General features: G+C 39.2%; 1 protein-coding gene across 2 annotated transcripts in view; it reads right to left on the minus strand.

The window, feature by feature from the left end:
• Positions 1-25045, minus strand: part of KCNN2 (potassium calcium-activated channel subfamily N member 2) — a 76476-nt gene that overhangs the window by 23492 nt on the left and 27939 nt on the right. For both annotated transcript variants that reach the window (XM_032214012.1, XM_032214011.1), the window contains exon 5: positions 2-143. In XM_032214012.1, coding sequence (XP_032069903.1) covers positions 2-143 — 142 coding nt within the window. The remainder of the gene's footprint in view (position 1; positions 144-25045) is intronic.

Below are 25045 nucleotides of genomic sequence, written 5' to 3' on the forward strand. Positions count from 1 at the left end.
CCATTATTCCAGTAAGCAAGCAAACTCCTTTCCCACAGTAAGTATTAGGTACCATATCTCCATATCCAATGGAGAGAAAAGTTATTGAAATCAACCACATTGCTCCAAGGAAGTTGCTAGTAACGTCTTGTTGATCATGATACCTAAATAAAGAATAAAGAAATACAGTTTCTTTAGCAGTACTTTGGGATTCAGAATCAAAATTGCATTATTGTTATGTGAAACAAAACCACTTTGTGGCATGGCTCACAAACAAATAAATAAATACACTGAGCAATAACTTGGTCCTTCCAGCTCTATATGCAGATCTGCTTGCCAAATATACTATATATGGTTTATTGTCATTAGCTTTGAGTATGATGATCTCTTGTTAGAAAAGGAAAAAAATAAAATATTTTTAACAACTGTAATCATAAAGTGTGATTTCAATTGATTTGTTTACAAAGTATTATTTGTAATGTAGCAATCAGTCAAAACACCTGGCATGTTAATATTAATTATTAAACATGTCCTTTTGGTAACCTTGAATAATTTTAAATGCAGATGGACCAGAACACATAATGAAAAACATCTATCTCCACATAGCATTTATTAGTGTTAAGATATCCAACTCATATGAAACAAATATACACACAGATCAGGGATGGGTTTCAGCCAGGCTCACTGCTGGTTTGTTCCTGTGCGCGCTGCGCGTGCATGCACAGTTCAATGGAAATTGTTCTGTGCATGTGCAGAACTAAAAAAAAGATAGCAGCGACTGTGGAACTGGTTTGGGGGCGTGACCAGCTTCGGTCGCTACTAGTTCTTTGACCCAGGCTGGCATACCACTACTGGTTCAGCTGAACCAGGCCAAACCGGTAGGAACCCACTTCTGACAAAGATGCATATAATATATACACACATATATTCATCTAAAAAGGAAACACCATATCACTATGTTTGTCTATGACCATAATAATGATTTGATTGATATAATATCCCATTTTAATAGAAGAATCTTTGAAATCACCACTGAACATTGCTTCAAACAAGAACTAGTATTTTTTAGATATTTTTTCCATGTGTGTCCCTATTTAATACCACAGTACTTTATGGCCTGATAGAATTTTAGTTTTCAATTACAACCCAAAACAATGCAACAAATAATACATTATAAATTAAGTAAAGCATTACATTTATATAATAAACAGCTCCAAAACCAGACTTGCAAGTGAAATTTCTGATATCATAGGGAAAAATGCACTAAGGATTTCTGCAACAGATCTGTTGATTTAATCATGATATTATTGTATACAAGCTGGATTCTACTTATGTAATAATAGCTTTCCTATGTGCAACTTAAGTGTTGCACGTTTAGCACAATGTTTATCATAACAATTATTGCCTGGCAGTTACAAAGAGACAAGTTTTATAATAGCTGATCTTCATAAAAATGTAATATTGGTCCAATGTTATATCTGAGCAATCTAGTAAAAGAATATAGGGAATTTGAGAGAATGTAGGGAAGGAAGCGTCCCTAAAGATACTACAAATGACCATTATGGAAGAGTCAAAATAGAAATTAATTTTAAAAAATTAAAAATGGACCAAAAATTGCGAGATATGTTTACTCAGAGTCTTAAGAGATTTCAAGTTATGGCATTCAAAAGTTGATTAATTACATGCCATCAAAACTTTGCAAACTTTTAGCTACCACATATATATATATATATATGTCTCTTGTGATGAGCCGAAGACAGAGAGTGGAAGTGTGACCTTCCTCCCATATTGGGCATACCAGGGGTTGTGACTTTAAATATATACCTCTCACCCTGGCTGGCTGATAAGGAGTCGAGCCTTGTAGCTCAATGGTTAACACATCTGCCTGAGAGGCAATAGAGCACAGGTTCGATTCCCAACATAGGGTATGGCTAGCTGGTGAGAGCTAAATAGCTTGAAATAGATCTATACTAGTCTCCCTTTATTTATTTATCAGCATAAATATAACAAATATATCTATATCTATATCTATATCTATATCTATATCTATATCTATATCTATATCTATATCTATATCTATATCTATCTATCTATCTATCTATCTATCTATCTATCTATCTATCTATCTATATATATATATATATATATATATATATATTTTCTCCATGACAATCTGTCCCTAACCAGATTTTTCAGCTCTCCCAAAGTGTGCTTATCACCTTTATAACTGAATGCATCCACCTTGATATTGTTATCCTCTTATTTTCCCCTTCCACTTTTCCCAGCATTTAGAATCTTCCCCAAGAGACTTATGGCTTCACATAATGTAACTAGCTCTTCTATCAGTTTTAAATATATATCTGAAAACACCATCTGGCAAATCAAGTATGTCATGATGCTCCCATGGGCTGTTTTCCTTATCAGTGGCTTACATTTGGTTCATAAGATGTATTGTTTATATCACATAAAGATGATATAATGGTTGACATAAAGAAGAAATCAGAACATGTCTTACAGAATTTGAATGCAACTCAGCTGATCCCAAAAAGTTTTAGACATTTGTTAAATTGTCTATGCACTCTTTTAATGTGGCAATAAATTTATTATATTTATTAAAATATGATAAAGTAGCATCAGTAGTTATGTCCATGATCTCTTTCCTGATACTAGTCTACGAACAATCTTATCACCTGCCACTTTTTAGATGGTCATTTTGGAGCATCTTCCATCTATCAATGTTCATTTCTGATAACTTTAATGTACTGATAAAATAAGTTGCCTAAACTAAATCAGCAATAATCAGTCTAACATTATAAAAGATTTGAGATAGGCCTTGTTATGTCTTCTGCTGAGGTTTAGAAACACAATGCACAACTGTGTATACATGTATGAGTCTATCAAACTGTACACAAATATGTATAATTGCCCCATACCAGTGGTGGTATTCAGCCGGTTTGCATTGATTCAGGAGAAACGTTCATTAACTCTTTGTGGACTTCTGCGAACTGGCTGAATAGTCAAGGCTATCTGCTAACGATTCCAGTAGTTCACACACACCTCAGACATTCCTGCTCATTTGTAATTAACCAAAAGAAGGGAAGGGAAAAGAAAATGAAGAAATAACCACACAACCATTTCCTCAGCAGAAAAATTCCTCCTTGTTTCCAGGTTGAATCTCTTCTTGTTCTTGACAGGATTAGGCCAGGGAAAGTTTTAAAAATATTAATACAGAGCAGGACTTTCTTATCAGAGTTCTTATGTCTTTTTAAATGCACGTTCTAATTAGCAGAATTGATTTTATTAATTTGGAATAGGATTGCAATGCTGTTTTTATGTTTATGTATTTTGATCCTGCATTTTCAGCATTTAAAAGTTAGCTTACAGTATTGGGCTCTAACGATTTCAAGTTATCTTGTAACTGTGTTGCTTGTGCGTGATGTAGCATCCACAACTTCTGAAGGCAAGCTATTCCATTGGTAGACTGGACTCACCCTTAGGAAATTTCTTTTTAGTCCTAGCTTGCTTCTCTCTTTGGTTAGTTTCCATCCATTGTTTCTTGTCATGTCTTTTGGTGCTTTGGAAAATAGATTGACCCCCTCATTTTTGTAGAAGACCCTCAAATTTCCTGATAGAACAATTAATCAGTGGAACAACTTGTCTCAAGAAGTTGTAAATGCTCCAACACTGGAAGTTTTTAAGAAGAGATTGGATAACCATTTGTCTGAAGTGGTGTAGGGTTTCCCTTCCAACTCTGTTATTCTATATTCTATTCTATTCTATTCTATTCTATTCTATTCTATTCTACTCTACTCTACTCTACTCTACTCTAAAAACAGTGCTATTTTATTGTGCTATTTTATTGTGAATTGGACTAAGGAGAAATTTCCTAAGCATGAGGCCAAACAAGTTTGACATGCCCACCAGATCACATGACCACACAGCTGGTCATTAGGGCAGAGAACCAGTTGCTAAATTATTTGAATCCCACCACTGCCCCATACTAATAAATTCAGATATGTAACAGGAAAAATAAGACTTTTGTTTATTTTTAAATTCAAATTTGGTTCACTTTTTAATATTAATTCATTGTGAATTAGAAAATCATAATTTTGCCAATTATTAACCTTTATAACACAGTTTTTCCAAAATAAAACATAAAAATGAGTATTAAAAAAGCTATATGCAAAAAAATACATTAGGTTAAATTACTTGCATACATCCCATGTTTTAGGAGAAATATGAACATAAATATAAATAAATGTTAATGTCAATTGCAAAAATGGTAGTTTGACTTGGAAAACATGTTTTAAATAGTATTGTAAAATCTTTTCTGTTCTGTATTCAGCCTTGAAATAAAGCAAGATGAAAAATAACCCTTGACTCTAAATAATTTCAACTGAAGCAAGACACAAAAGTGATCAGGTATTAGCCAAATTTAATTGCTTAGATGTTATAGATCTCATTTACATGTGACAAAAATTCTTTAAAATAATGTCTATTAAACTTGGAAATAAAAAGGCTGACATTTTCAACATATATCAGCATAAAAGTTAAAGGACAACTGAAATAGGAAGGAATAAAATGTTTTATCTATTTGGAAAATAAAATATGTAATGAATAATGTTTCAAATAACAAAATGCTTGAACATTTGGATAGTGAATACATTATATTTTCAGTTTATAGCAATTATCTTAAAAACAATTAATGTCTTCAGAGACATAAATTAAGATACAATAGTTACATTGCCTAAATTAATTTTACCTTTTAATAAAACAACCCATAGTTTATCTTATATTTAATTGGATTTAAAGAATAGTAAGAATACAACTCCTGGCAGTTGACAACATTATATCAAACCAATAGTACTTTTTCTGAGACTACATTATGTTAGAAACAGAATACAAAATGACTGCTTATGAATAATTTAAAAATAAAATAGCCTTTAAAAAATAAGTTTTGACACAGTATGGAATACATTGTCTATTTTTTAAAAAAAGAATAGCCACAATGGTTTACTTATTTGTTTCCAGAATTTTGCATTGGTTTAGTGATAGTTAGAGATAGATGAATGTTTGGTTCATCTGTTCAAGGCAAATCCTGTATTAGTGATCCAAAGTCATCAGCCCTCCAATATGTTTATTTGCCTGAAATGTAGTAGATTTCCCATGAGTATTCATCTTCATGATAATAATAATAGTGTATTCTAGTGGGTTAATTGATTACAAAAATGTAATCAAGAAAACATGTAAGCAAAGCTACCTAAGTTTACTCTTGTTCAGCTCCAAACCAAATGATCATTTTATTTAAGGGAAATAGATGAACTACTCAGTCTTATAGTAAGGTAAAAGAAAGAACAGGCTTTGTTTCCTAATAATGTTAGCTGGTTTGATAGGTAAAAACCATACAATTCTGATGCAATTTTTTTTCTGATGCAAACCAAAACTAAATCAGAAACTAGGTCAGACTGGAAAAATCTAAATATATGGAAAAAAATAAAACAAGGATAGAAACTGAAATTGACATGTTTAACCATCTCTACCAGACAATGTCTGTGTATTAGGTCACAGCACCAGCAAAAGATTAATTTGTATCTTTTCCCTTAAAACAGAGAGAAGATTAACACAATTTTAACCTTTTGATAGCTTTCCCTCTGATATTATAGGTTTGCTTTAATATAAAACATTACATTCATTTGAAGGAACTGGAAAAAAAAGACATTGTTGGGTCTTTTTAATAGGAATGTTTTGAACCAAGATCACCTAACTTTCTCACACATATTGTGAAGCTTTCTCCTGCTCTATTCCCTCTCTGATAAAAAGATATACCATTATGTTTACTGCTTCATCTTCAAGCATTGTTAACCAACAAAGGCACAGAGCAAACCTTGCTCACAATCAAGCAATTTCCTCATTTTCCATTTTACTTTACCCAGCTCTTTCTGCTCCATTTTCTGTACATGGTTGTTTTGGCTGGGGGGGGGGGGGGGATTATTCATTAACTATCTTTCCCCTATTATCATCCAGGAAGCACTTCCATCTGTGAAAAGTCAACAGATGTGGAACTTAGAGAGCAACGGGTTTTCTGGATGTTTGTAAATGAAGAATACAAGAAGCTAAGTTCTCTACATCGGAATTCCACCCACCATCCCATGTGCTCGCTCAGAGAATGGAATCCTGGTTCAGCATTTGAATTTGGACTTTCTTTTCTTTTCCTTTCCTTTTTTCTTTTATTTATTCCCTACATATTCTTTTTTCCTTTTTAATGTTTTGCTTACATCCATTTGTTTTACTAACATCATACCTCTCCCTATGAGGAAATGAAGCTGAGCTGGTTGTCTGCACTTAGGAAAAACAGCTGTAGCCAAGCCGAAATTCTTCTCAGTCCACTTCCCCAAGGCTCACCACAGTTCATGCTTTCCCTCAAAATTCTGGAAAAGCTTACAGAGAGATGTCTTACAGCCCAACCTGAGAGATAGATTCACTCAGTCACTTGTTTATTTACAAGCATCCATGTCAGATAAAGAGCAACCACACTGAGGCAGCACCTCATCCCAACTAGTGCAAGAACTTTTGGAAGGAGCCAAAGATTGTATACCTTTTTACAGACATTGAGACTTTTGTTTTGCCTGATTGTTAAAGGACTGAACATAAAGGACTAAGTATTAAAGATGTATTTATGTGGCAATATCAATTTGTAGTGTCTAGAGGTAAAGGTAAAGGTTACCCTCGCAGATATGTGCTAGTCGTTCCCGACTCTAGGGGGCAGTGTTCATCTCCATTTCAAAGCTGAAGAGGGAGCGCTGTCTAAAGACGTCTTGTGGTCATGTGACCAGCATGACTAAACACCAAAGGCACACGGAACACTGTTACCTTCCCACAAAAGGTGGTTCCTATTTTTCTACTTGCATGCTTTCGAACTGCTAGGTTGGCAGAAGCTGGGACAAATAACGGCAGCTCACTCCATTATGTGGCACTAGGGATTTGAACTGCTGAACTGCCGACCTTTCTGATCCACAAGCTCAGTGTCTTAGCCACTGGGCAACCACGTTCCTTCAGTGCCTTGAAGGTAGGTATTAACAAAGCAACAGGTTGTTGCTGGGGAATGGTGTGTTGTGCAATAAAGAATTGTATATAGATCTGCTACATTGTGGTATGTACAGTCCTTGAAAAACAAAGAACTATCATATTCCCTCATCTCAGACTGTTTCCTTCGAAAAGTGTACTTCGTATCCAGGGAAACATCTTTATTTCTCCTAGCAATTTATTCTGCCTCTTTTTTCCCCCAGTCCATACTGGCTATCCATACTTTGTTCTTCCATCCTCCTTGGTGTCTACTTCCTTTCCATTCTGCATAAGTATTCCTATGGCCAGTTTCACCCTCCCACACAGATGCTAGTTACGTAACTCCACCATTGTTATAGCCTTTGTATTAGAATTATTGCATGCCTCTATCCTATTAGTGTTTTCCCAACACAATCTGTAATAAATTAACCTTGCTTAGGCAACTGTGTGTGATGCCACCTTTCAGAAGAACACAGTGGTCTAAATATTTCTATATACGTCAGGATTGCATGTAGAGAGTAAAGATGACCTTGAGTGACATATGCAGGATCTGTTGCTAAGAAAAAGGAGATGAAGCATTTTTAAAGTCCAGATTGAGAGAACATTCAGAAATGGCTCAGGCGGATGCCTCTCTAGCTCACTGAACTATGAAGAAGAGGCACATCAAAATCAGGCTTTCAAGATTATTTTATTATAGCCAATCTCGATAAAAGTAGTTTTAGCTTTCCTCTGGAGTTGGTTCCTTCATCTGGTACATTAGTGGGGCTGGCATTACATAATCAGAAATGAACATATCTATGCAAATGGAACAATTTGAGATATGTTGTGAAGGGCATCTTTAATCCATACATGATCCTAGCATCCAGAAGAAGCATCTCCTTTCCCTTGGCAGTTTCCAGAACCATCTCTGACACTGCTCCAGAAGATTTTCAACTATCTAGAGCAGTTATTGAGGGAACAGCCAGTATAAAGGAGAACCAACAAAACTTGACTTCCCATTGGAAATATCCCATGAAAGGAATTTTGCTCATAGGAAGTTTGGATTCAATTAATTTCAACTGGTGAAAACTAACTGCAGCTCTCTTTTGTAACGCATAAGATTATTAAAGTCTTAACAGAGAAGCATGTTGAGATGATATAACAACTAAAATTTTGTGATCCATTTAATACTGAGGTTAAAAGCAAGCACCTGTCAATCACAGCATATTTTAACTGAGAAAAGCTCAGTAAGAAAGAATCAGGTTTTGGAAAGAGCAAAAGCAATTTTTTTCAGCACCATGCTGTTCAAGAAAGGGAAATTATGCACAAACAGCCTCGAGCAATTTAACTAAAATCTCCTGCTAGATTAGGGGGTTGGACTAGAAGACTTCCAAGGTCTCTTCCAGTTCTATTCTGATTAAACTTCATTTTAAACACAAACTGGATTTCAGCTAGTTTCTACTCTAAACCCAGAGGTGGGTTCCTACCGGTTCGCACTGGTTCGGTAAAACTGGTTCATAAAATCTACCGAGCCGGTTAGAAGAATTTCCACCAATGGACCCAGAAGTAAGTTCCGGAACACCTGGCCCGGTTCTGTTGCTCGCTCGCTCACCCCCGCCCATCCAGAAGCTGCTCCATAGCTCGCTCCCCCCACCCGTCCGCACTATCCTAGCCCCGCCCACCGCTCACTGATTTTTTGGCTCACCCCCCACCCGCCTCTAAGAACCATATCTAAACCCACTTACCTTTTTTCTGCTTGGCTCTCTATTGCTGCCTGCCGACTACAAGGAGGTAAGTAAGCTGCAACTAAGTGCGGGATGGTGGGCAGTGGCAGGCCATCTGGAGTGGCCTGCTGTGGCCCTGCACTATAAGTGAGTCTGGTAACCTTTTGTGGCCTTGCAAGGATCCCAGGCTCGCTTATAGCACAGCGCCGCATGGCCGTCAGCAAAGCTTATGCAGCACGGCAGGCGTCTTTGACATGTTTGGGGACCTCACAAGGCCTTTGCAAGGGTCCTGGACTTGCCTAAGATGCCTGACTGCCAGAAAGCATGGGCACGGGGGGGGGATGGCGGCGGGAGCTTACGCGGCATGGCTGGCGTCTTTGACAAGTTTGGGGACCTTGCAAGGACTTTGCAAGGTCCCCGGACTTGCCTAAGATGCCTGGCCACCAGAAAGCATGGGCGTGGGGGTGGGGACAGCGGTGGGAGCTTACACAGTGCGTCAGCATCTTTGACAAGTTCTGGACCTCACAAGGCCTTTGCAAGGTCTTCGGACTTGCTTAAGATGCCTGGCCACCAGAAAGCATGGGCACAGGGTGGAGATGGCAGTGGGAGTTTATGTGGCGCTGCCAACATCTTTGACAAGTTCGGGAACCTCGTAAGACCTTTGCAAGGTCCCCGGACTTGCCCAAGATGCCTGGCCACCAGAAGGTGTGGGGCTGGGGGTGGGGACGACGGTGGGAGCTTACGCAGCATGGCCAGCATCTTTGACAAGTTTGGGAACCTCACAAGGCCTTTGCAAGGGTCCTGGACTTGCCTAAGATGCCTGACTGACAGAAAGCACGGGCATGGGAGTGGGATCAGTGGTGGGAGCTTATGCAGCACGGCCAGCGTTTTTGACAAGTTCAGGGACCTCGCAAGGCCTTTGCAAGGTCCCCGGACTTGCCTAAAATGCCTGGCCGCCAGAAAGCATGGGCACAGGGGTGGGGACAGTGGTTGGAGCTTACGTGGCATGGCCAATGTCTTTGACAAGTTCAGGAACCTTGTAAGGCCTTTGCAAGGGCCCCAGACTTGCCTAAGATGCCTGGCCACCAGAAAGCATGGGCATGCGGGTTGGAACGGTGGCGAGAACTTACGCGGCATGGCTGGTCTCCTAGGACCTCTTTGGAACCGGTCGCACCGCACAAACTACCGTCCGTCTCCCCGTGCTCAGAAAAGCAACTCCGGGGAGGTCCTTTGGTGGCGGCAGGCGTCCTAGAACGTGCGTGCTAGCGAAGGACTTACCCGGACTTCCTTTTCTGAGCAAGGGGAGTTTGTGCCATCCGTCTCCCCATGCTCAGAAAAGCAACTCTGGGAAGGTCCTTTGATGGCAGCAGATGTCCCAGAACCTGCCTGCCAGCAAAGGACTTGCAAAGGGAGACAGATGGTAGTTTGCTCCATCTGACTCCCTATGCTCAGAAAAGTTCAGGTGCAGCCGGACCAGAGAACTTTAGGTGGTGCACTGATTCCAGCAGCTGCGTTTTTCCTTGAAATCTGCTGTCCCAGAAAACCAAAGGGGACATTCTCCCAGCGGCATCTCAGGCATCCCCACCCTTAACCGGGGGGGGGGGGATGAGGATGGCTGGGCACAGTTTGGCGCTTCCCAGCTAAGGGTGGGAGCACCTGAGGTGCCGCTGGAAGAATGTCCCCTTTGGATTGCCGGGACAGCAAATTTCAAGGGAAAACACAGCTGCTGGAATCGGTGCACCACTGTGCCTGCAACTTAATGCTCTCCAAGAAGCCTTTGTTACTGGAAGCAACAGAAGTAGCAGCAGTGTCCAGCATCCCTCTCGGGAGCCTCGAGTTGCGGCCGTTTGCACGTCTCTCCCAAGCTTCTCTCGGGAGGTGAAATGGCAGATGCCCCACTGGCAGAGCCTCCAGGTGAAAGGCGAGTGAGCTGGGTGGAGGAAGGGGGAAACTGCTGGAGCTGCATTGCCCCCTGGGTTTGGGGACTTCTGCCCCTCGTACCACACTTTTCCACCACCGGAGGCCCACACAGACTTCTTCAGAGTGCTGGGCAACCTGGTTCTGGGGATTCCCCCCAAAAGACCAACCACCTCTCTCCAGATTTTGTGGCTTTTTGGAGGGTTTCTTTTTAAAAAGCCTCTCCAGAGGATCTTGAAAACTTGTGAGGTTGCTTTGGGAGGGGGGACAGATGGCCAGCATTTCCCCCCTCAATTCCCTGGGTGCCTGCAGCCTCAGAGCCAGCGGGGAGCATAAGCAAAGGAGGAGGTGGAGAGCTGGGTGAAGGAAGGGGAAAACTACTGCTACTGCTGGAGCTGCGTTGCTTTTTGCGGGGGAGGGGGGATGCCATACCCACAACCTTTATCCCTTTCCCACCCACCTACTCCCCCCCCACATGTCTGGGTACTACGTTGGGGGAACTTGGGCGTGACTTGTCTTGAACGCACGTCCCCCACTGCCCATCTCCATGCTTTTGCAGATTGGCTGGCTGTGGAGCATGAGCCCTTTTTGAAGCCGGGTTGAGTCCTTTCTTGGGATGGATGCCCATACATGAGGGGCATAGGCTAGGACCAGATGCCTTCATCTGTTTCTCCCAAAGGTGCTTTTTTACCTCCAAGAGGCAACTGGACTTTCTGGTTTTTCTTTGAATGTGTTTTGCTTCTCCTCCAGGAAGCTTCTTCAGCTCTAAGGAAGCTTCTGGAGAAGCTGAAGAAGCTTCTTGGAGGAGAAGTGAAAAGTCTTCAAAGAAAAAGCAGAAAGTCCAGCTGCCTCTTGGAAAAATACATCTTTGGGACATCCTGGATGACCAAGAATCCTCATAGACATCCTTCATCCTAGCTTTCTGATGCCTCCTAGCCTTGCTTGCCTTCCATCCCTTGTGGTGGCCACTCTCCCAAAGCCCATGATAGTTGAGCATCAATACATCTCCTTGCAGTATCAAGAGTGGCTGAGTGTTCAGAGGTGGCACACACCCATGGTTTCCTGATTGCCAGGGATATTTGGGAAATCTAAGCTGGAGAGACCTGGTCTGTCCCGAACTTTTGAAGCTGGTGGGCTCTGAATAAAAGTCAAAACTTGAGCTTAATGCTGACATAGAAGTTTTTGTTGAAATCCTGGTTCAAGTTTTGGAGAAAGATTTATTTCACCCTAAACTTGTGACTGCTTTCATCAAATCTTAGAGCAGTGTTTCTCAACCTTGGCGACTTTAAGTTCTGTGGACTTCAACTCCCAGAATCCCCCAGCCAGCTGGCTGGGGAATTCTGGGAGTTGAAGTCCACAGGACTTAAAGTCGCTAAAGTTGAGAAATACTGCCTTAGAATGATTTAGAAAGAAAGAGAGAAAGAAAGAGACAGAGAAAGAGAGAAAGAAAGAGAGAGAGAAAGAAAAAAGGAAGGAAGGAAGGAGGGTTGGAGGGAGGGAAGAGAGAAAGAAAGAAAGTGGGAGCAATACACACAAGAAAGGAAGGAATGGAGGGAGAGCGAAAGAGAAAAAGAGAGAGACAAAGATAGAGAGAGAAAGAAAGAGAAAGAGAAATAAAGGAAGAAAGAAAGAGAAAGAAAGAAAGAGAACTTATGACCACAATTGAGCCCAAAATTTTGGTTGCTAAGCAAGAGCGTCGTTAAGTGAGTTTCACCACATTTTCCAAGTTGGCCATGCCCATGCCACATGACCACCAAGCCACTCCCACCTGGTCACTTGACCGCCAAGCCACTATCACCCAGTCACATGACCACCAAGCCACTCCCACAAACAGGCCACACCTACAGAAGAGGTTCTGTCGAAACCCAACATTTTGTTATTGAATTCACCCATAAAAGTCCTAATGATTTATATTTCTCAAAGAAATAATCCAAATGACTTTAGGTTCATAGAAGCAACTGCAATTGGAATGCTCCTTGTGTAATGGGACACAAATATTTACCTTTTACAAATATTATTTTTGTTTCCAATAGCTTTGGTGACAAAGTGATCTATCCTTCTTTAATAGTCACAAGAGCTGTCCATTATAGGAAGACAATTTCTATAGTTTTCCCTTGAGAACTGTTTCACATTCATCTTGATACCAATATGATTTTTTTAAGGAATTAAACTACATGTCTCAGTTGAGTCTGTTGTTTCTTACAGAAAGTTGCTTAGCCTGCTCAACATTGGCAAGACTAACACTCAGAAAGACTGTGAGAAAAACATTTTTATGCCTTCTTTTTTAAAAGCTTCCTCAAACATTACTGATCTGAGCAAATCATAGTCTGTCAAACACTATACACTGAGACTAATAATAGCAAAAACTGTGTCTCTGACTAAATCTACAATGTGTCATTTTGACACTAAATGGAGTAACTACCTATTAGTTGTCTCCTAACTTATTAAATCTTCCATCACCATTTAAAATAAGTATAATAAAAGGGTTCCTCCCCTTTTTTCTTCTTCATCAATGCATTAATCTTTCCATATGGATTTTCCTGATGAAAAGGAAAGAAAAAAGAATCCTAATTCCATTGTTAAAGTATAACTAATGTTAATTATTTCCAGAACAAAATCCTAATGACTGTGAAACTATAAACTGTTTCTTGAACTGGTTGTCATACTGAATGGCAAAGTGTTTTTTACATAGATGAGGGCCATTGATTTGCCTTCTGTACATCTAATATCACATGAAATACACAGACCCCAGAGTTATCAAAAAGTATAGCCCTGCCTGGCTGCATCTACAGGATTTCTAGCAGGATTTCTAATGCAGGAAATGTATCTTGAGATTCTAGGGTTGGTTTTTTTGAGAACACAACAAGAGATGCCATAAGTCTAATATGTTTTTGTGTCACTGACAATGTTTAGTAAATGAGTTTCCATGTACTTGGAAATGTGTAAATATTGGCGAATGAATTTCAGTAGGATAACATGAGTCAACAATAATAGGAAGTTAATAGGAAGATATAATCTCATAGGCTTCAAATACTATATGGGACCCAGGTATATTGGTCCTGGGTATATTTTACTGGTCACATAAGTGACCAATAAAAGCAAAGAAAAGTTTAATGTCACTGGGCCTTTACTTTTCGATCAGGGTTTGTGAGATATTTTTGTAAAACTAACAGCTTCCATAGCTTGAAAATCTCCAGGCAACTGATGATGTTTCCATCGACAAATATTCCCCTTCTACCGCTTTACCTGCTCTTGCTATAGCCTCCTCAAAAGATTTGCAACTTTTCAGCCCATCGACCCCTTCACTCACTTACCTGTTCCCTAAACTCTAGGTATTTTTACTAGGATTTGAATTTTTAAAAAGGTTATATCCTCTTCAACCCCAATGGATAGTGTTATTTTATCAATAGAGACTATTATTTCATTTTTATGTCAGTTTTTTTTTTGCAATATGCTATTTTAATCAAACTTACAAATAATGAAATAAAATATAAAATAAAATAAATTAATTGGATAGATGAATAATTACATGAAAATTTAAACAGTTATATAGGTTGTAATCAGTGACGTGCGGTGAGGTTTATGGCTGGTGAGGCAAGCGAGCAAAAGCCGCCCTGCCACCCCAGCCCTATGTCGGACCTAACGGCAGGGTGGCTTTTGCCTCTTGAAAGCGGGCAAAAGCCGCCCTGCCACTATGTCCGACATAGAGGCATCCCGGACATAGCGCCAGGGCGTCCAAGGGAGCAGACCCGGGAAGATCACCTGCCCGGCTTCGTGCACTTGTACCAAAGATAAGGCGCTCTGTGACAATGTCCGGGCGATCCCGCACACTGTGCTGCCCGACATTACCTCCCTGTATGGGGGCTGTAAGCATTTGGGAGGATGGGGGGGACACGCTTATCACTGGATCACACAGAGGGTCTGCAGTGGGGGGTGGGTGCACCGTCCATCTGGCAGGAAGACCTGCTGGGATTGCAAAGGGAGCCGCCAGGATGGAGGAGGAGGAAGAGCGAGGAAGGGGTGTCAGAACGGGACTAGAAGTTGGATCCCTCTGCACGTTTCTCTGAACACGACGCCGTCTGTTTCTCAGCGGTGGCATCCTCCCCCGCTGGAAATTGTCACTTCGGTTGACTGGGGAGGACAGACGGGACAGGTAACCAGGTGACAAAACGATTCCCCGACCAGCTCCGGTGCTGTGAATCTCTGCTTTGCTTTCTCCTCCCCCCATTTTGCCTCTAATGCCGGAGCAGAAGGGCGGCTTTTGCCCCTTTCAAGAATGCTTTCTTGAAAGTGGGCAAAAGCCGCCCTGCCACCCTGGCGCTATGTCCAACATAGAGGTGGAACGCTTCTATGTCGGACATAGCGGCAAGGTGGCTTATGCCTCTAGTGCCGGTGCAGCAGGGCGGCTTTTGCCCGCTTTCAAGAAAGCTTTCTTGGAAGCTTTCTTGAAAGCAGGCAAAAGCTGCCCTGCCTCCCCGGTGCTAAAGGCACAAGCTGCCCTGCCGCTATGTCCGACATAGAAGCATTCCACCTCTATGTCGGACATAGCGCCTCGGCGTCCAAAAGCTCTGCTGCTATGTCCAAAAGCCCTGCCGCTATGTCCACCATAAGGGTAAAACACACACACACACACACACATACACACACACACATTACTTCCAATAATACAATTACTTACAAATTACGTTAATTTTGAATTCCTCCCCCTCCCTCCAACCCACATATATTTTCCAGCTGTTTCACAGAGGATTTCAACTCTGCTCTTGTCTGCCATGATGAAAATGTAAAAATGTAAAAGGAAAAAGGCAAGAGCTGCTAAGGTCAGGCTGGGTTAGCTGCTGCCAGAGTGGATGACTCTGCTTAACTGTTTAAAAAAGCCTCTAAAAAAAGGCCCTCTACAGGAGGAGGCAAGAGAACCAAGTGCCTCATCTACATAAGGATTTTTTTGGCTTTTAACCCTTGCTTAACTTTGCTCGAGTGATCATAAAGATAGACTAAATGAGGCACGTGGTTCTCCCGCCTCCTCCTGTAGAGGGCACTTTTTTAGAGGCTTTTTTAAACAGTTAAGCACTAAGCAGAGTCATCCACTGTGACTCTGGCAGCAACTACCTCAGCCTTTTTCCTTTTACATTTTTTTTCCTTTTCATGATAACAGTGGTGAGGCTGTGCCTCCCCTGCCTCCCCTGACTGCAGGTCACTGGTTGTAACCTTGTCCATTTGGAGTATGGTCCTTAATATGCTGTGTATAGCCAAGTTTGACTTTCAAGTAAGTAAATCTTTTATCACCAATTACTTACTGGTCCCTGTGACTTCTCAAAAAAAGAGAATGTGAATATCTAATTATTGGTAACCCATATAGAGAACCTGGGCCCCATATACTTTTGAAGCTTATAAGATTATATCTTCAAATGATTGCTGACTCATGCTATACTAAACAAAATTTATTTACCAAAATTTACACATTTTACTCATTCACTAAATATTATTAGTGACATAAAACATGTTAGACTTTTCAATAGTTCAATAGTTCAAAAAGTATTTTTCTTTTCTTTTATGCTGCCAGAATGAGTAAGCCATAGATTGGCAAACAACACATAACTTCCTTTGAGAGAAACAATTAAAAATAAGGAATTAGCACTGATGTCCGTCAATTTCTTCCAACCACTGTCATTCTAATAATTTTTAAAAATGTAATGGGCAACAAATGACAGCGAGGATTACACTGCAGAACTGCAGTAAATGTACAATACAAACCAGAAATTGGATATATGTAGAGAAATAAGTCAAAATGTTTCTCCATTAATATCTCTACACATACTCCAAAACTTCACAGAAGACACTGTGTTGGATAAATTGGTGCTGTTTATCCTAAGCATTTATGCTAAGATGAAAGAAAAGGACAACTGTGGATACTTCTAAATATGACTTACAAGAATCAGCTGGAGTTGGACAACATTCAAATTGAGTAAAATAAATAAAATGGAATAAATAATAAATACTGTAACTTCTCCCTTCTTTTGTGTTCTCAATTAGCATGCATAAATAAGTCTCTTTTTTGCCTGTGCCTGCCAGTGAGTTATACCAATTACATCCAATTATTTCATCTGTCTTGCTATGTTTTCTGCCACCCACATGGGTTAGATGTATTGATTGGGTGACAGTTTCCTCTGCAAATTTATGCATACATGCTGTAATAAGAAGAGATATATTACACTAATCAGCTATGTCCATCATGGGCAAAATCTTTCAGATTTTAATACTACTGGTGGGGGGAAAAAACCCGAGAACCAAATTAATCTATTAGTTTAGGTTTTTAATTGTGCTTCCAATTAAGCCAGTTTTGGATATAAATGCTATTTTTTGATATTTTATTGAGTATAACTTAAGAAACATTCAATTGCTTTAGTTTGCACAGACAGAAACAAACACAATCCTATTATTGTTATTTTAAAAAGAGACAAAATGGCTGGATTATGTCTCTTTAGAGTAATTTTAAATTAAGTAATTTTATCTTTGTTTTTATAATCTTGCTCAAAACAACAGAAGTCCAGAAACTAGTCCGACTGACTGAATAACCAGTTATCAATGATCATGAGTTACATATAAGTTTTACCTCTAAAGGTAATTTTTTTTGTCAAGCTCAATTTCTGGATATACTGTATTTTTCGGAGTATAAGACACACCTTTTGCCTCAAAAGAGAGGCTGAAAATCTGGGTGCATCTTATACACTGAATACAGCATTTTTGAAACCCCGCTCCCTTTGCAAAAATGGCCCTACATAGACTTTAGGAGGCTTCCAGAGTGCTCCTGGGTGTTGGGGAGGATAGAAATGAGTGAAAAACAGGCCATTTTTTGCCCCCTCAGCCCCCAGAAGCACTCTATAAGCCTCTTAAATGCTATGCTTGCCCTTTTTTGGACAAAAAATGGGCCCGTTTTCATGAAAAACGGGCCATTTTCGAGAGGTCTGTAGAGTGCAAAAACTTTTTTTTTTAATTTGCCTCTTCAAAATCTTGATGCGTTTTATGCTCCGGTGCCTCTTATACTCCGAAAAATATGGTAGTTTTCTTGGATAGACTATAGAAATCAGTTATTTGCCCCTGTCGTCTACCAAGATTTTTATTTTACTTTCATCTATCCTACTGCCATAGGAAGACAGTTAAGCCTTCATCGGTGATCCATCTTCCTGGAAATATAAAATCCAGAATATAAAAATTCTATATTCAGCCAGGTAAACAGATAAAGAAAGTTTATGTAGTCTATAAATCCACGGCAAAAGAACCCTTATTTGATAACCTCAACAGGAATCAGATTCAACCCACAAAAAAAGTGCAAATTTTATACCAGAAAAATAGGAATAATATATAAAGGGAAAAGCTGGATGGTTCTCACTGTTGCCATCTTTCTAGGCACATTCAGTATAATTTCTAAATATGCATGCATGTTTTATTCAAAAGTTACGCAGAATGAATAAAAAAGTATTTTCCCCTATCACAGCCAGATTCCCACAAATAATGTCTGCACAGTGCCGTCGAAGTGCCAATACCGAGGTGAAACGTAGCTCCTAGTAATGGTAATTGCCACAGCAGTAACTCAGTTTAGAGCAGGGGTAGTCAACCTTTTTATACCTACCGCCCACTTTTGTATCTCTGTTAGTAGTAAAATTTTCTAACCGCCCACCGCTTCTACAGTAATGGTGATTTATAAAGCAGGGAAGTAACTTTACTTTATAAAATTTATAAAGCAGAGTTACAGCAAACCCCTACCGCCCACCATGAAAGCTGGAACGCCCACTAGTGGGCGGTAGGGACCAGGTTGACTACCACTGGTTTAGACCCTCAATTCTAAAGTAGCAAATAGCAAAAAAAAAAAAAAAAAACTTGTGGCAAAGAACAGAGAGAACAAAACATTTTGCTCATGAAAATACTGCAGTCTGAAACTGATCAAGGCAGTTGCTGAAAAAAACCCATGTTTATTGAAAAACATGCCTAAATTCCTTTTAAGCATGAATTGTAATTAGAGACAATTGCTTTTTTTATCCATTCCAAGTGAAACTGCGCAACATTCATTTCTCAAAGAAAATCATTGCTGCTATATGAGTTGCATTTTTCAGTTAACCACTAAAGCCTTTTTTAAAAAATGAGGTTATTTAGATGAATATTGTAAGAAATTATATCTTGGCTATTGCATAAACACCTGAACAACATCCACATGTTATTTCTTTGTTTGTTTTAGTAATGTTTATTTTTTCCACTTTTAATATTGCAAAATATTAGAATAGTCCGAGAAGTGTTGCTGAATATTTGCTAGACAAACCTGGAACTGAACAATAGGTGCAACCAAGAATCTTAAAAATGCAGTGGACCAAATTGAACAAACTGCTACTGATTTGATGGAAACAATCACATTTGTGTTTTTTTTTACTCTTGGTAAAACAAAATCCCAGTATTAGCAAAATTAAGGGCAACATACATTCGTTGTACCTACATAACACTGTTTATAATATTACAATACTAACTCAAGATCTCCTGTTGTTTATACAAATATTGTTTTATATTCAATCTCTTTATGACAAACTGATCTCCAGAGGTACTTATGATAAAGGCAGCTTTTTCATCCCAGGATCCAATAGGCACCATCAAAAATCCACCATGCTGGGCAGTTGTGAGTTATAAACTGCAATTTTACATTTCTTCAAATGTGATACAATTATGCTAGAGTGTACAATTCCTGGCTGTTTGGGAAAGGGGGTGAAATAATAGGATGACATTGCTCCATTTAAAACAGCTTGCAATGTAAAATAGTATTCCAATTTCTGGCTAAAGCTGCTTTAGAGTTCTTGTTCAATGAGAGAGTGAAAGTAGGATCTGACAATTCTCAGCAACAAATTGTCACAGATGAACCCAACTTTCCAGGTCACAAAAAGAATGACCAAAAGTCCACTTACTCAAAAAGCCAGGAAGAAAGGTACTTCGATTTGGACCCTAGGACTGACAAATGTATTTTATACATACAAAATAAATTGTTGTGGTTCTGTCTTTTGCATGTGTATGACTTTGCCATCCCTGCAAAATAACAGCTTATTAGTTATGCCATGGCTATCATATAAGTAATTCTCGATTTAAGATCCCAGTTGAGCCTAAAATTTCTGTTGCTAAATGAATTAGCAGTTAAGTGAGTTTTGCCACATTTTGTGACCTTTCTTGCCATCAATTGTTAAATGATTCACTGCAATTGTTAAGTTGGTCACCTGGTTGTTAAGTGAATCTGGCTTCCCCATTTGCTTTGTCTGTTAGAAGGTTGTAAAGATGATCACATGACCCAGGGACACTGCAATCATTATAAATATGAGTCAGGCATCAAACATTTGAATTTTTATCACATGACCATGCAATGGTGTTTGATGTGTGAATAGGTGTGGTGTGTGAAGTGTGAACAACAGTCATAAGTTCCTTTTTTTCAGTGCTGTTGTATCTGCAGTCACTAAATGAACTAAATGAACTGCTTTAAGTCAAGGACTACCTATACTTCTGCTGTTAGCTAGTAACTTTAGTGTGGCAGATAGAGAATTACTGATGTTCTTAATATGAACTCTGACACAGAAGAATTGAACCTCTCCATCCCTGAACTTTCATTTTCTTTTTTTTTAAATATACTTTTTTATTTTCCATTTTCATAACATACAGTCACATGTATACTATTACATAGCCAGTATCCTATTGTATTAAATTATTAAATAGTAATTACATCAGTTCCTCTTGTCATCAACGCCCAAAAAGATAAAAACCCATTATTAGCTCTTCTGCTCTCCATACACCTCTTTCTTCTACCTCTCTCCTACCTCCTTTCTTCCCTCCATCATCATATCCTACTCTACTTCCCCTTCCTATCTCCTCCTCTCTCTACATTCCACTCCTCCTTATGCTCCTCATCTTCCCCCCTTACCCTCTCTCCTATCCCTCTCTTCCCATCTTTTTTCTCTCTTCTGTTTCCCACTCTTCCTCTCATTGGTGTATTTCTGCTTCTGAGCAAACTCCATTCTATGTTGATGGTATTTATGCTTCCAAATCAATATACTTAACATATCCTAATTTTAAAGAAAAAATAAGAGAAGACAGTATACATGTGCATTCATATTACATTAAAATCTAACACCCCTCGTCAAGCCTAATATACATCCCTCCTCCACATCCCCCCCCCAACCCCCTCCAGCCTTCCCTCCCCCGACTTCCCAGAACCCATACACGGTATAAATCTTTAACAAAAATAGTCTAAAATATCTTGCAAAAAAGAATAGAAAATTGATAACATCTTTACATTGAACTTAGCTCCTCCTTGCTAAGCTAGCTTAACATACATCTGAAATTTAACCAGTCAGTTCTAACTATTTTCTAATTTATTGGGACATTATGATGATATGAGCTAGGCATATTTACATATTTCCACATTTAAAATTCACACAAAACTTCTAGTTGATCATTTCAAGTCAGTCAACATTTGTATTTTCTGGTCAATAGCTAAGCACAGAAAATTAACAGCAATCAATGCTTGTTTGTCAACCATAATCTAAATGCTTAAGTTCCTCTCTCTCAGTTCCATACTTTAAACATTTGTCCTGTCTTAAAACAACAACAATAATAATAACCCCAAAATAAATTGCTAGGAAGTCCTTATAATTTATTTATTTCCTTATGCAATGGAAGCAAACTGCTTCTGCCCTTCCAAACTCCTAATGTTTTTTGTGTGCCAACACTGCATTTGAGCTCCTTTAGCTAAACATGCCAGCATACTAACTAGGAGTTGGAAGGAAATATTTTCCAGTGAGAGCATAGACCATCCTTTCAAATTCAAGTCAATGATACATTATATGTAGTGCTGATGAGCAAAATTCGATGTGAACCATTCTAGCAGTTTCTAATCAGGTTCACAACATCAAGTTTGGTTTGTTTTTAAAAACTGTCTGGTTTGATATTATCACAAGCAGTGCACATCAAATTCTTGCCTTACTCTGTCGTCAAGCTGAAACTAGCCATTACTCTTTCTCAAAGTTAAATAGTGTTTAAAGGCTCTGTGTTGCAACCAACAACCAAGGGTTGAATGATTGCAAAAAGTGGTTGATTATAAAAATGTCACTATACCATCTTTCTGGTATTTCAGCTAGGGAAGCTTAAAGCAAAGGGAAAGAAAGCACTCTCAGCTTTGCTGCATAGCAACTGCTCAAATGCATAGAATGTGTACTGAATGTATATTGAAAAAGTGGAGGAGAAAAGCTAGTAGTCTCTTTTCATTCTCTGGTGAATAGAGACACAGGGAGATCTAAGGTGATTCTCAATCATCCAGGTTATGGTGGTCCCAAAAGTGCTTTTCAAAAGGCAACTGGATTTTCTTGGGGGGGGGGGATTCCCTTGAAAATATTTTGCTCCTCATCCAAGAAGCTTCTTCCATTCCAGAAGAAGCTTCTTGGATGAGAAGCAACACATTTTCAAAGAAAAAAAATCAAGAAAGTCCAGTTGCCTTTTGGAAAGCACCTTTGGGAGACACAGATGATTTTATTAGTCTATGAACAGGGCAGTGGTGGGATTCAATTTTTTTTTACTACCAGATCTGTGGGCATGGCTTTGTGGGCGTGGCAGGGGAAGGATATTGCAAAATCTCCATTCCCTCCCCACTCCATGGGAAGATTACTGCAAAATTCCCCTTCCCTCCCGATCAGCTGGGACTTGGGAGGCAGAGAATAGATGGGGGCAGGGGCAGTCAAAAGTGGTATTTACCGGTTCTTTGAACCGGTAAAATTTCTGCTAGCGGTTCTCTAGAACTGGTCAGAACCTGCTGAATACCACCTCTGGAACAGGGACAGCTAAGGATCCTCTGAACTGTTCTGCTGATCAGATGATCAGAATGAATTATTTCATGGGTTTTTCCTGTCAGTCAGCATTATGAGCCAACAGACTAGCGAAGAGTATCTTCAAACCTGTTTGTGAAGGATTGGAAGGTAGAAATGGTGTGAAAATAGGGATGTAGAAATGCCCTTCATTGGTTGGATTAGAAAGATACAAAAATTACTCCTCCTTAGGCTTTGTTTTTAGCTTCACCATCCTAGAAGATATTAGATTGGAGAAAGCTAGAATAGATTATGTTCCTGAAACTCTTGCCAGGTCTATCAGCTTAAAAAGTGGAAGAGTCTTTGCCTGTTCTGCTAAAATTTCTATTTCTGAAGACCAGTTTATTTGATTCAGTGTCGCCCAGAGGATTACTGTCAGGTAGAGAATGTTCAGGAATGAGTCTTTAGGGTACTCTATTTTCTGTTAGGGAAGCTATCTAGACAATTTCTTCCTGCAGTTGAACTACAAAAGCAGCAAAATTTACAGATGTGATTTGTGCAGATATCAAACTAAGATAAATTTCAGCATTGCATTCCTAATCTTTTGAACTGAAATTAAAATTTTGAACATGTTTATTAAAATGGTCATGCTTTTTGTAATTTCTAATTAAGATATTAGATAATGCTCGATCCATGCTTGATTAAAAAGTCATCAGTTTCATAGTTACAAACCACTCATGAGGACAAAGAAAAGATGGAAAAGTTCTCCTTATACCTTCTAATGAACTTATCTGCATAGTCTGCCTCAGCAGGAAGAAATCAATAATATTAGATTAATACCAGGACAGTCCCAAACAAACTTTAGATTTCTGGACATGTCATGAGAAACCTGCCACAATGTTTTGTTATTTTTAAAAAACTGATACAAAAGGCTAGAAAAAAAAAGCTTACTGGGGGGAGGGGAGAAATTGTGTTTCAAATTCTTGTCTGATGAACATTCATAGACATAAACCTTAAGATTATCAGAACCACTTTTCAGGATGACTTTTGATGTAAAAACTCTAAATATTTTTTAAAGAAAATGCATGGCTTTGTGCATTAGTCATTAAGACTCTGCATGATGTCTGGAAAATGACCATAAGATAGGTATTAGAAGGCTGGCTGAGACAAAATGCAGGTAAGTGAAAGCTTTAAGGAATTTCCTCCTCTCTGTGCAAAGGTCAAAGACCAATTAATAGGAGTACTCCTATCCTTCTGGGGTACTTCTATGTGCAAAATGAAAACTGATGGAAAAATCTCAAGCAAGGTTCAGTAGATTTATGAATCAGATGATGAGGAATTCTAAGGAAACCTTAAAGGAGTTTCAGAAAGTTACTTTTGATGGAACAGAGAATCTATCTTGAAGGAAGTAAATTTTACAGTTAGCTCACATGTCTTCCCTTGATTTCCTTAACAACACCCTATCCCCACCAGTAGTAGGATTCAAAATGTTTTACTACCAGTTCTGTGGGCATGGCTTGGTGGATGTGGCATGACTTGGTGGATGTGGCTTGGTGGGCGTGGCAAGGGAAGGATACTGTAGAATCTCCATTCCCGCCACACTCCAGGGGAAGTTTACAGCAAAATCCACATTCCCTCCCGATCAGCTGGGACTTGGGAGGCAGAGAATAGATGGGGGAGGGGCCAGTCAGAGGTGGTATTTATCGATTCTCTGAACTACTCAAAATTTCTGCTACCAGTTCTCTAGAACTGGACAGAACCTGCTGAATACTACCTCTGATCCTCACCCCCTTAATTTGGTGGGTACATGAATCTCGAAAAGGTAGCATAGACCTTAGCCAGGATTGTTTTTTTTTCAGGTGCATTTTTTCCTAGAATAGTAGAAAAGAGATTATAAGTAGAATATTTGGAAAGGATAATACTGTGTGTACTCAAATAAAGAAGAAAAATTAACGTGAGTAAGAGAAAACTAACAGTAAAAATTACTATGGGATGTATTCACTAAGTTCCTCATTTTGTTGAAACGAAATGAAATGAATGGTTGAAAGAAACAGAAATCACAAGATGATCAAACATTTTTTGAATAAGGAGTAAAGACTAAAATTAAATCAAAAATATACTTTATAACATAGAGGTTTGTGATATATTGACATGGAAAAAGAAAAAAACACTTGTTGAACCCAGGCATTGTTAAGTAAAAATGAAAATGTTACTTCTGACTTAACAAAGAAGTAGACAACTCAATGTAAGCATGTGCATAATTCACCAGTTCCAGAATACAACATTCTGAAGAACTCCAGAACATTCCATTCCTTGTATGACCACATAGACCAAAAGCTCCTTTGGACTATGTCATGTCTGGATCAGTTGAGTGGTTTCTGGAAGATAATCTTTTAAAACTGAAGCTCTTTGGTTTCTGGATGAAGCATATTTGTTTCAAGCCAGACCACCGCCTGCAATGACAAATAGCTTCTATTTCAGATGATTTACTTCTAGAAACTTCCAAATGATCCTAAAATGAAATGGCTAGCAGGAGATTCATCCTTTTTAGATTTCTTGAACTTG

This window comes from Thamnophis elegans, chromosome 3, assembly GCF_009769535.1.
Source record: "Thamnophis elegans isolate rThaEle1 chromosome 3, rThaEle1.pri, whole genome shotgun sequence".
NCBI classification, from domain to species: Eukaryota; Metazoa; Chordata; class Lepidosauria; order Squamata; family Colubridae; genus Thamnophis; species Thamnophis elegans.